General features: G+C 46.7%; 1 protein-coding gene across 7 annotated transcripts in view; it reads right to left on the bottom strand.

Moving 5' to 3' along the window:
- Nucleotides 1-1,148: 1,148 nt before the first annotated feature.
- Nucleotides 1,149-12,765, bottom strand: part of LOC129712929 (PH and SEC7 domain-containing protein 1-like) — a 132,824-nt gene continuing 121,207 nt past the window's right edge. For 3 of the 7 annotated variants that reach the window (XM_055661709.1, XM_055661710.1, XM_055661711.1), the window contains 6 exons: nt 12,267-12,457; nt 10,929-10,999; nt 9,831-9,988; nt 8,269-8,413; nt 6,916-7,059; nt 1,168-6,074 (listed from right to left, as the gene is read on the bottom strand). In XM_055661709.1, coding sequence (XP_055517684.1) covers nt 5,832-6,074; nt 6,916-7,059; nt 8,269-8,413; nt 9,831-9,988; nt 10,929-10,999; nt 12,267-12,457 — 952 coding nt within the window. In that variant the 3' untranslated portion in view covers nt 1,168-5,831. Of the gene's footprint in view, nt 6,075-6,915; nt 7,060-8,268; nt 8,414-9,830; nt 9,989-10,928; nt 11,000-12,266; nt 12,458-12,765 lie in introns of all 7 variants that reach the window. The other 4 variants (XM_055661706.1, XM_055661707.1, XM_055661708.1 and 1 more) reach the window with 3 other exon arrangements.

Here is a 12,765-nt window from a genome sequence, read left to right as displayed (position 1 = left end):
CCTAACCAAATTATATTTTAGATTCAGTCTGAAGAAGGGTTTTGGCCCGAAACGTTGCCTATTTCCTTCGCTCCATAGATGCTGCTGCACCCGCTGAGTTTCTCCAGCTTTTTTGTACACCTTATATTTTAGATTATATCTGCCATGACCTTCTCCTCTGGTAGCTCATTCTGTGTATGCACCACCCTCTGAGTGAAAAGGTTGCTTATCATGTCCCTTGTAAATCTTTCCCCTCTCACCTTAACTCTTTAAACTCTCCCACCCTAGGGAAAAGACTATGGCCATTCATCTCACCTACATCACTCATAAGTCCCAAGGAAAAAAGCCAGCCCATCCAACCTCTCCTGATAACCCAAATTCTCCAATTCCAGTATCATCCTCGTTAATCTTCTTCATACCCTTTCCTTCCTGTAGCAGTCGACCGGAGCTGTACACAGTAATTCAAATGTGGTCTTACCAAGATGTCTCAACTCATGTACTCACTGCTCTGGCTGATATAGGGCAAGCGTGCCAAATGCCTTCTTCACCACCCTGTCTACCTGCATCGTCACTTTCATGGAACTATGTACCTGCAACTCGAGGGCTGTTGTTCTTCTGAAAAGAGAAACATCTCTGCTTTTCTTTCAGCCCAAAAACAAAAGGAATCATTTTATAAGCAATGGCTCTTTGATGTCATCATTAACCATTTGACAAGAAAACTTTCCATGTTCGTGAATGTGAATAAAATCTCAGGCAAACCTTTCAGATAGATAAAACCTTCAGGCATAACCTTCCACTAATGTCTTGTTCCTGTTGCTCAATAGTTGCTTTGGTTGGTAACTCCTGGACTAGAAATGTACAAGTGGGTTGAGTAGAAACTATGACCATGTTCCACCATTGGGGATGGAATCCAATTTTAGGCTTCTACTTTTACCACTGGTTGGATGAACGTCATGCTGGGAAACTGTGGAACACAATTGAAATTACAAACCCTATTGGAATAGAGCCCTGTACCTGAGATATGGGCAGCACGATGGCACAGCGGTCATGTTGCTGCCTACAGCGCCACAGATCTGGGTTCAAACCTGACTACAGGTGCTTGTCTACCTGACATTTGTCCCCCGTGATGTTGTAAGTGGAGTCACAGAATCATACGCGATACTCCAAAGATGTACAAGTTTGTAGTTTAAGTGGTTTGTAAGTTGTCCCTAGCATATGTGGGATGTTCGTGTACGGGGATCGCTGGTCTGCGGGGACCCAGTGGGCCAAAGGGCCTGTTTCCGTGCCGTCTCTCTAAACTAGACTGTTGCATTACCAAACCAGCCCAAGTTATCACGCTCAAATATCGACAGGAATAATTGCAAAATGATTATTTATGTTCAATTATTCTGATCAATGTATCAGTTGTGATTGTTGAACCCTGCACCCTAACGCCTCTGTCCCACTTAGGAAACCTGAACGGAAACCTCTGGAGACTCTGCACCCCACCCAAGGTTTCCGTGCAGTTCCCGGAGGTTTTTGTCAGTCTCCTTACCTGCTTCCACTACCTGCAACCTCCGGTAACCACCTGCAACCTCCGGCAACCCCCTGCAACCTCCGGGAACCGCATTACGATCATAGAATCAGCACACTGGCTAACATCTCCCCAACCGGCCACACTAAACGCTGCCCCACTTTAGAGGATCACTCACAAAGAATGAAGCAGGCTCTTTATTTTAAATGGAGCATTTGTTTATTGAACAGTATTCCTTTAGTTTTACATTGGTTGTCATCATTAAATAGCTATCAACATTTACAAAGAGGTTCCTCGCTTCGTCGAAGACGTAAAACGGCGACAGCTCCTCTTGCGGCAAAACTTGTCGCCAGGTTCACTGACATTTGTATGAATCAGTCTATTCATTCCTTCAATTGATTTTTGAGGATCTGGGTCACTTTTTTCTTCTTCATAATAAAAGGGGGTTTTGGTGCTCCAAGATGCAACAGATTTCAATCCCCAAAGCTCAAGTCTCATTCCTATCTTACACTAAGTCCTTCCTCCTTCTCCCGTTTGATCTCCTCAACAAGCTACTTGCTCTCACCCCTCCACCCATCTCTTCACCACATACACATGCTCTGTCCCTGCTGCAACCTCACTGCATCCCTCTCATTAAGGCCACCAGTTTACTCTCAAATGGAGATGACTGAAGATAATGAAACTGGGATGAGAATATCTCCGAATCACTTCACTGAAGTCAGCATCAGCAGTGACGCAGGACTGATTGAACTCTTAAGAATCTTTGTGTAGGAAAGAACTGTAGATGCTGGTTTAAACTGGATAGACACAAAAAGCTGGAGTAACTCAGCGGGACAGGCAGCATCTCTGGAGAGTCACGGTGGCACAGCGCCGGATACCCGGGTTCGATCCCAACTACGGGTGCTGTCAGTACGGAGTTTGTACGTTCTCCCCGTGACCTGCGTGGGCTTTCTCCGAGATTTTCGGTTTCCTCCAAAGACGTGCAGGTTTGTAGGTTAATTGGCTTGGTAGATGTAAAAATTGTCCCTAGTGGGTGTAGGATAATGTTAATGTGCAGCGATCGCTGGTCGGCGCGGACCCGGTGGGCCGAAGGGTCTGTTTCCGTGCTCTATCTCTAAACTAAACTAAAGAAGGAATGGGTGACATTTCGGGTCCAGGCACTTCTTCAGAATCTTGACCCGAAACGTCACCCATTCCTTCTCTCCAGAGATGCTGCCTGTCCCGTTGAGTTACTCCAGCATTTTGTGTCTATCTTACGACTCTTCCCTGGGGCAGGCCAGGAGAATGGTCAGTGACCAGAAATGTTATGCATTTTCAACCCTGCAATAGAAAATTAAAAAAAAACTGAAGATGCTTAAAGACTGACATAAAAAACGCATAATGCTCGAATCACCCAGCAGGTCAGGCAGCATCTGTGGGAAAATAATTGTTAATGCTCAGACGAAACATTAACTGTTTCTCTTTCCACCCGCCCAGCATTTTTTATTGTTATTAAAGATTCCTCTGGAATAGATTCATGGTCGGGTCCTGGAGATGAAACAACATTGGAACATTGGTGGAAACTCAGCAGGTCAAGCAGCATCTGTGGAGGCAAAAAGCCGAGAGCCAACATTTCAGGTCAAGACCTGCATCAGGACTGAGAGATTGCCAGCATTTAGCAGTATCTGAGGGTGGGATCAGTGGAACTACCCAGCGAGGGGGTGATGAAAAGATTAAATCAATGATGGGATGGATCAGCAGAGAGAGAGAGAAGAAAGCCAGATGGACAGATGAGTGGGGTGTGGATGAGGTGGAGAGCAAAGGAGAAGTGCTGACTGCACTGCAGCAAATGTGGAACAGCAGCGAGCAAGGCTATGAGGGAGAGAGAAGGGAAGCAACAGCACCGACATACGATGGGTGTTAAGGGTGGATCCTAGGACCTTAACCTTTAGGAGGGAGAACCTTTGGGCCACTTGATGATTGGATTGAGATAGCGGCTGGGACAAATATGGGAGACATGGAACCCGTGCTGGAAACAACATGGGGAAACACGACGACAGGCACATTGAACACAAACGCCCGACTATAATGTCAACTCCCTTGTCTTTTGTTAGCCTTGAGCTTAATGGACAAGCTGCTACCATCAGCACTCACCATTTCCCTCTGCTCTTAGTCTTCCCAGTGGCTGAAGTACACCCTCTCTCCTCCAAACAGAAAGCTGTGACTGATGAGTAAATATAGACTCTGCTTTTAGGAACAGGTCGGCAGACATGAACTAGACTTTGGTTTCAAGGCTGCAGAGACCCACATTGGGTATTTTTAAAGTGGAGATTGATAAGTCCTTGATTAGTAGGGGCAACAAAAGTTACGGGGAGAAGGCTGGAGAATTGGGTTGAGAGGGAAAAATAGATCAGCCATGATTGATTGGTGGAGAAGACTTGACAGGCCACATCCTGCTCTTAAGGTCTTATCATCTTCCTATCCCATGTCTCCAGCTCAGCTGATCCAGAGTGAGATCTTGGTGCTCACTCACACCATTTCTTGGCCTCTATACTTAGCTGTGGGATGTTGAGCAGGTCAAACACCAAAACCCTTCAAATTCCACAGTGGGTGACAGATCCTCTTTGCTTTGAAGGATTTACCAACCCATTTTTCACATTTTATGTGGGTTACCTTCAATCAAAATAGAAAATTTAAAACATGCACATTAGGCATTTGAAGACAGGGGTGTCTTGCTGTATGGGGGCCAAACATTGCCCAAATGCTGGAGAAAAAATATTAAAATTCAACATGCTTCATTGAGCGCCCTGCACCCGGCTATAGACACTGAGGTTCAGTCCTTATCCCTCTGTATTTTTGCGTGCGTAAGACATGCACCAAATCACTTCTTCCTCACTGACGCAGGGTCCAAGTGTCTGTCATGGTGTGAGTGACGTGACCAGCAGGTCTGTGGTCATCTTGCACCAATCCAATGAGGAAGGCTGAGCTCCAAGCCAGTCTACTGGTCCCCGAGGATCAGCAAGGGAAACCATTCCACCACACTTCACAGAGCACTGCTGATGGGCAAGTGTGAAGAACCCACATCTGCCCAACGCAAGGTCACAGTGCCCACACCTACTCAGTCGCAGAGCGCACATCTGCCCATCATCCAATCTCAACAGAGCACACAGATTGTCATACAGACCACACATCTGCCCGTGCTGAGAGTGCACATCTGCCCACATTGTTGCACAGCACACATCCGCCCTTACTGCTGCTTTGTTACAGTGTACCACTGCCTCACAGAGTGCACATCTGCCCGTCGTCACACTGTCACAATGACTGCACATCTGTCACCACTGTTGTGGTGTGACACAGAGCGCACACCTGCGCCGCTGCCACACGGGGCGTGCACCCGCCCCCACTCACCCTCTTACACCATTTGAAACTTTTGGAGAGTTTTTGAGTTTCTGCCTTTAGAATTAACCAGCACTGACAAGGTCTGGGAACATCTACAAAGTATATCTGAGAAGAGCAGGATTGAATGGCTTGGACAGACGGGAGTCTGGTGCAAGCAGTGTGACGTGATCATGTGCACTAACAGAGTTGATAAATCCAGTCCCCTATTCATACTGAGGTCCTGTTTTATGAAACACACATTCAACTGACAAACTGTGGAAATAATTTAACATTCACAAGGGAGGGGGGGGAGAGCAGGTACAAACAGCTGAGGCGTGAGGAGTGGAGAAGAGAAACACAGCATAAATAAAAGTTTTGAAGACAGCTGTGTTGACAAGGCTATCGGCTCAAAGTCAGGTCAGGAGAACATGTCCATTAGTTCACACTGGGTGAAGCCTTCTCCAGTTGGTCCTGCCAAATATGGGAAGCACAACCCAAAGTGCGCCACCCCTCACCTCTGCCCCTCCCGGCCTCCATGCCACCCTATCCAACACAAACGTGTTTGTTCAGCCACACCATTGGGGACACAATGACACCAGAATTTCAGACGCTGCAAAGGGCAGTCCTTCCTTCCCCATCACTCAAGGGGGAAGTACGGAGGCCTTTGCAGGAAGAAGTGGCTCCTAGTTCAGATTCAGAGTACAAGTTGGGCTTGGACTCGCTGTTTGGCAGATGGTGCGAGGCCTGGCCAGCTGGCTACTGCCCTTCCCAATGGTGTTGCTCTGAGGCACAGTCCTTACCATCCTCAGTCACAGTGTCTGCACTTGGCAAAGGGAATCGTATCTACATCATTCTGTGCTTGAGCCAGACATTCACCAACCAGCACGAGGAGCTACCAATGGCTCTACACTACTGTCCTTAAGCTGCCGCCGAACGTACAACGCACGCGGCAGTCTCAGCGCAAGGTTGGACCAACCGTGCGTTACAGTTTGTGCTTGGCGCTCGCAGGGTGCCGATTATTCCTGCGCTCCGAGGTATTGCGTTTGATCCTGATGGCCACCACCGGCTGCTCCAGGTTGAGGGAGGGGCTGGAGTGTGACTTCTTCAGGCCGTTCCCTTCGTTCTCGGCAGTGTCAAACAAGGCGGCATCAAATTTGTCCAGGTCATCGGTGCCGGCCTTCAGCTTGGCCCGAAGCAGTGAGACGTAGGTACAGAACCGCATCTCCTGTGGAGAAAAAGAGCGAGCACAAGAGGCTTGTTTCATCAGAGCTGGACTCAACCGCAGAGGTCATGGGAGGAGGATGAAGGAGCAGGGCAAGAGGAACCGACTGGGGGAGGGTTGGTGGTACCACAAGAGGGTGACATCTACACTCCCTACATTTGGGGAATGCAGATGTAAGATGATCAATAACAAAACCAAGGAATTTGTGTGAGACTTTTCCTGTAAAGATAGACACAAAATGCTGGAGTAGTTCCACGGGTCAGGCAGCATCTCTGGAGAAAAGGAATAAGTGATGTCTGGGCCTGTGTTTAGTTTAGTTTAGAGATACAACTTGGAAACAGGCCCTTCAGCCCACTGAGACCATGTTGACTAGCGATCACACAGATAGGGACAATTATATAGAGGCCAATTAACCCACAAATCTGCACGTCTGCGGAGATGTGGAATGATTGACATAAAGTTTAAAGATGCAATTAAGGGGTGAAACTGAGTGAGTACGTGGCAAACATCACTCCATACTTAAAGGATTGGACAGACTTGCAGATGCAGGAAAAATGTTGGGATAATCCAGAACCAGGGGTCACAGTTTAAGAATTAGGGCTAGGTCATTTAGGACTGAGATAAGGAAAAACGTTTTCACCCAGAGAGTTGTGAATCTGTGGAATTCTCTGCCGCAGAAGGCAGTGGAGGCCAATTCACTGGATATTTTCAACAGAGAGTTAGATTTAGCTTTCAGGGCTAAAGGAATCAAGGGATATGGGGGAAAAGCAGGAATAGGATACTGATTTTAGATGATCATATTGAATGGCGGTGCTGAATGGCCTACTCCTGCATCAATGCCCACCTCGAACTCCAAGTATTCCTCCTTCTGCTTGTACTCCTCCAGCTCTTTCCCCTTCGCCTTCTTGTCCGGGGGGAATGAGTGATGCTCGGCTAAGTCGGTGGTCATTGCCTTCAGCCGGGCATCGTGAGCCTTTATCTGCTCCTCCTGCCAGACAGTGAACAAAGAACAAGCTCTCAATCTATCCCCCCCCACACACATGTATATGATGCACTCAAAGCTGACCTGTAGCTCACTGAGAACAGGAGCTGGTAAATCCTTGCCATTCCCTGCATCGGCCAGCAGAGGCTGCCACTGCCCACCACCGTGCCACAACATGACGGGCACCTCTATGGGTTCATGTAGTTTGGGCAACTGATCTCTTTGCTGAGGCTCGGTGTGGGACATTGTCCAATTGTGCCCCGAGGCCATGTTTGACACGTGCTAATGGAGAAACAAGGAACTGCAGATGCTGGAATCTTGAACAAAACACAAAGTGCTGGAGTTAAGCCTCTGTCTTAACTGGGGGGGGTGTGTGTGTGTGTGTGCGTGTGTGTGCGCGTGCGTGTGTGTGTGTGTGTGTGTGTGTGTGTGTGTGTGTGTGTGTGTGCGCGTGTGGTCAATCCAGCTTGCGGTTTCAACGCGGACTGTCGATCCAGCTCGAGGCTTTTCAGGCGAGTGCCCTCGAGCTTGAAGGTCGAAGGCACTCTTCATAACGCACGGATTAGGTCGCCGCTGTGGGACACAGCCCCTTTGGCTCCACTGGCTCCCTGTGCTCTTCCGAATAAATTTCAAGATCCCCCTTCATGTCTACAAAGCCCTCAATGGGCTTGCCCCCACCTACATTAAAAGTCTTCTCACCCACCACACCACCTCAAGGTCCCTCAGTTCGGCCGACTTGGGGTTGCCGAATATCCCGCGGTCTAGGCATAAGCTCAGGGGCGACCGTGCCTTTGCGGTTGCAGCTCCTAGACTGTGGAACAGCATCCCCCTTCCCATCAGAACTGCCCCCTCCATCGACTCCTTTAAGTCAAGACTAAAAACCCATCTGTACTCCCAAGCCTTTCTTGACATCCTCTGAACGAGGGCTATATGTATGTAGTGGTTTGTTGTACTATTCTTATACAAATGTAAAGCACTTTGGCCAACGAGAGTTGTTTTTTAAATGTGCTATATAAATAAATGTGACTGGACTTGACTTTATACTAGGTACCAGACCATAATAGTACAAGTCAAAGTTGTAGTGCAACCATATGCAAAGTCCATAGTATGTTGGTACTGAGGTCGGGCTGTAGTTAAGGTTGAAGCTATAACAATGAAAGCGGTGGTTGTTGATCTTTTGGCTGGGTGTTTTCTCTGGTTACACGGGTCACTCACCAGAGACAGCCTGGTCACCGCGGTGGGCAGCAGGGGCCGGCTAAACTTCTTCTGGGACCCGATGGCCGCGGGAAACGGCGGAGCTGAAAACATGGCCGACACCAGGTTGATGCGGGTGATCCAGGACTGCATCAGGTCCGAGCTCCTGGAAGCAAAAGACAATCGTGTCTACAAGAGGCGCTCAGATCCAAGCTCAAAATCTAAGCTTTGGGGTGGACAAGGACCTCAATACAACAGGGCCTCTTATGGTGAGAACGGACACAGCAGGCTGAAGGGCCTGTTTCTGAGTGTATGATTCTATAACTCTGACAACTAGATCATTAACTGAAGGAGAAATAACATTAGTCTAAGGAGGATTTCTGTGTGTCCCAGAGTGTAGGGATATGTGAATCCTTTCTCCCCTGACTCTGTCTGAAGAAGGGTTTCGACCCAAAACGTTATCTATTCCTTTTCTCCAGAGATGCTGTCTGACCCACTGAGTTACTCCAGCATTTTGTATCTATCTTCTATTGTGAAGGATTTCCCTGCAGTTGAGTCAGCCACAGTTAATAAAGGCTCCTTCGTTGGAAGCAGCTACACTGAAATTACTGATGAATTTTTCTCGCATCTCCTTAGCAGATAAAACCAATTCAGGGTTCTTCGAACAAAAAAACGACATCCCTAGATCTTGGGGCACAAGAGAAACTTACCAATTCCACAACAGTTTACCCCACACCAGCCCCTGGTGTAACTCCACACTCCCTCCCTCTCCCAATCCATTTAATCCTGCTTCTTAAGGGGTTGGACAGGCTAGATGCAGGAAGATTGTTCCCGATGTTGGGGAAATCCAGAACAAGGGGTCACAGCTTAAGGATAAGGGGGAAATCTTTTAGGACCAAGATGAGAAAAACATTTTTCACACAGAGAGTGGCGAATCTCTGGAATTCTCTGCCACGGAAAGTAGTTGAGGCCAGTTCATTGGCTATATTTAAGAGGGAGTTAGATGTGGCCCTTGTGGCTAAAGGGATCAGGGGGTATGGAGAGAAGGCAGGTACAGGATACTGAGTTGGATGATCAGCCATGATCATATTGAATGGCGGTGCAGGCTCGAAGGGCCGAATGGCCTACTCCTGCACCTATTTTCTATGTTTCTATGTTTCTTTGCTCCCTCCTCATCAGCTACTCTCTCAAACCGCCTACATTACAATAAGCACGCACCAAAATTATTTAATTGGCCGTGAATTGCTTTGGGATGTTTCCAATGATAAAAAGCAGTGTATAAATGGAAAGCTTTCTGCCTCTATATGAATTGGCCCCATTCCTTTCCATCTCTCACTTTACAGATGCCTCGCCCTTCTCTCACAGCACAGTTTAATTTAGAACATTGGTTTACTTGTTATTTTTCATGACCTAGTTTGGAAATAGTCAATTGTTTGCTCAAGTTCGGAGAGAGAGGGAGAGAGTGAAAGCAAGGTTACATTTTGCCCAGATAAGGAGCTACTTGTGTGTTCCCCGCCTGTGTCAGCGTTGCCAGTGTTATCAGCACCAGCCATCTCCATAACGCTGCCAGTTTGGTCACTCACGGGGCTTGGAGAAGGAACACTCTCCAGTCTGCTGTCTTTAAGTAGAAGACATTGGGCTTCTTGCCGTAGTCTGACGCTCGCACTGCCAGCGAGTGGTGAATGCTGATGGCGTTCTTTAAATCCTCTTCCGATAACTGCTTATCCGACTTGTATGCATCCTGTAAAAAAAAAAAGACCGTCTTCCTATTTTGCGAAGGAGGGAGCATTGATGTTGCTTTTGTTTTTCCTTCTTCCTGTACCTCACCCTAATCATGCATTTGATAACAAACATGTGTTCAAGAAGGAACTGCAGATGCTGGAAAATCGAAATGCTGGAAAAACTCAGCGGGTGCAGCAGCATCTATGGAGCGAAGGAAACAGGCAACATTTCAGGCCGAAACCCTTCATTTCCTTCGCTCCATAGATGCTGCTGCACCCGCTGAGTTTCTCCAGCATTTCGGGCCGAAACCCTTCTTCAGTCTGAAGAAAGGTCTCGGCCCGAAATGTTGCCTATTTCCTTCGCTCCATAGATGCTGCTGCACCCGCTGAGTTTCTCCAGCATTTCTGTGTACCTGACAATAAACATGACCTTGTTTAGCTTTCTTCCCATACATCATTGACTGATCACCCATTTGATTGTTGCTGGCTGCTAGTTCTTGAATCCCTGTAAATTTTAGATTAATAATGAAAAAAAATTCTAATTCAACATTATTTATGCCATGATAATGTATCGTTCTGTTTTACAATTGTATTGTATTACATTTAGTCAAATATAGGTAAGTATGAAAATATTTATTTCAGCAATAAATATTTTAAAACATCACATTTTTAATTCCACTTAGCCAAATTTCATTAGACAAACATACTACTTCATAAGTGATACTTGTGTATCAGTTTTCCCCTCCTTTTTGTTCCTTTTCTTAGATACAAAGGAAGTCTGAAGAATGGTCTCAACCCGAAACATCGCCAATTCCTTCTCTCCATTGATGCTCCCTCGCCCGTTGAGTTTCTCCGGCATTTTTTCGATTTTTCCAGTATCTGCAGTTCTTTCTTAAACAGTGTAGCTGCGAGTCATATTAAAACTGCCTCTTATGTTAAAATATTAGCAAGCAAACCAACCTTCTGCAGGTAGAGAATCATCCCCTTCAGCACTCCATAGAACGTCTTCCAGCCTCGTCTGCCTCGGGGAGCTGTGGAAAATAGTTATACTGATGATTTGCACCCTGCACTAATCACCCCAATATCCTCAGTCAGCTCCTACCATTGTCCAAGAATTGGATCAAGTTCAACCCACAACTGAGGAACGTTTGAATTGAATTGAATTTAATATATTGTATTGGCCAATAGTCCATAGGTGCAGGAGTAAGCCGTTTGGCCTTTCAAGCCAGCACCGCCATTCAATGTGATCATGGCTGATCATCCCCAATCAGTACCCCGTTCCCGCCTTCTCCCCATATCCCCTGACTGCGCTATTTTTAAGAGCCCCATCTAGTTCTCTCTTGAAATATGTATACATACAAGGAATTTGCTCGCAAGTAGCAACACGATATACAGTAGAAAATTAAAAATAAAACATTATAATTTAAACATGTGAAGAATGAAATGCCTTATAAAACTCAACTAAAGACATCATGAGAGGCATCATCGACATTCTGAACAACCATGGTGGATGGAGCAAATACATTGTTGTGAGGTTATGATTGGACAAGTCTGTGTCTTTCATCACAGTGCGAGCTCATTGTTGCGTTGATCAAGACTAAACCCCTAAACTAACACACTTTCCGTGCGAAGGGCCTTATTCGGGTGTGATTTTGCTATGGGAGGTCCACATTACTTAAGAATGAAGCCTAATGTGTAGGAAAATCTTTCATAGTCCATTCACATTCTCCTTCGTCAGAACATCGGCAACAACCTGCATGTAACACAAATAAATGGACTCGGTGGTTTTGGGGGGGAAAGGTAAACATCGATTCACGGGAGATATCGGGATACCCAAATACCTGGCCCAGAAGATTATTTTTAGGATGAAGATGATTATATTTGGGGTCAGGACCTGAAACGTCACCTATCCATGTTGACCAGAGATGATGACTGACCCACTGAGTTACTCCAGCACTCTGTGCCCTTTTTGTTTTAAACTTATTCTTAGCTGCCTTCTCTGTTCAGGGGGAATCAGGAATGGTCAGTAAACACTGGTGTTACCAACGACATTCACATCTCATAAAAGGATGAAGAAAGACTCAACGGTGGGTCATCAGCTGGCTGGGTGACAGATTCTTGGACTGAAACACGGCACTTTTGATAAATGCCTGTCCTACCCTCACTGAGTTTAAGAAAGTGGCTACTAGTCCCTGAAGCTTATGGCAAGGCTGCACAGCATGTTAACCTCTCCGCCCCCTTGCCCAGGTTTAAACAATGTACGTTCTGTGATTTTTTTTTTGAGTAGGTGACACTCACTTTTCTTCCCGTCAGAGTCAGCATGTACTTTGCGTACCAGGAAGCCATGCTTGTAGGTGGCTGCTGTGGGGTCCTGCATGATATCGAGGAAGGGGTTACTGCCACTGCTGATGCGTTTCATGGTCTTCAAGCTCGGATTCGTCCTTTCATCAGCCAGCTCTGACAAGGACTTGCGGAGTTCCTCTTCATTACTGTCAGGAGAAGAAGCACACATTGTCAAAGCATAATCAAAGCCCTGTCCCAATCAGACTAAGAGCCAATTTGGCACAGTAGTTCTCCCACACATTATCCGATTACTGCGGCGCTCGCCAAATCGTCAGCACCTTCACATGTCTTTGCACGAACTGCTGCAGTAGACAGGGACAGCAGAAATAAGACCCAGATTACACCGAGGAGAGTTAAGGAATAGAAGGATCTTCGAGTGTGTGGGTCCACACATTCCTAATGATTACAGGGCTGGGCAGCATATCAGCACTCTCAGCGCCAGAGACCCGTATTT

Source organism: Leucoraja erinacea, chromosome 34 (assembly GCF_028641065.1).
Source record: "Leucoraja erinacea ecotype New England chromosome 34, Leri_hhj_1, whole genome shotgun sequence".
NCBI lineage: Eukaryota > Metazoa > Chordata > Chondrichthyes > Rajiformes > Rajidae > Leucoraja > Leucoraja erinaceus.
The sequence above is the reverse complement of the archived record's forward strand: the minus strand, read 5'-3'. Positions and strand labels throughout refer to the sequence as shown.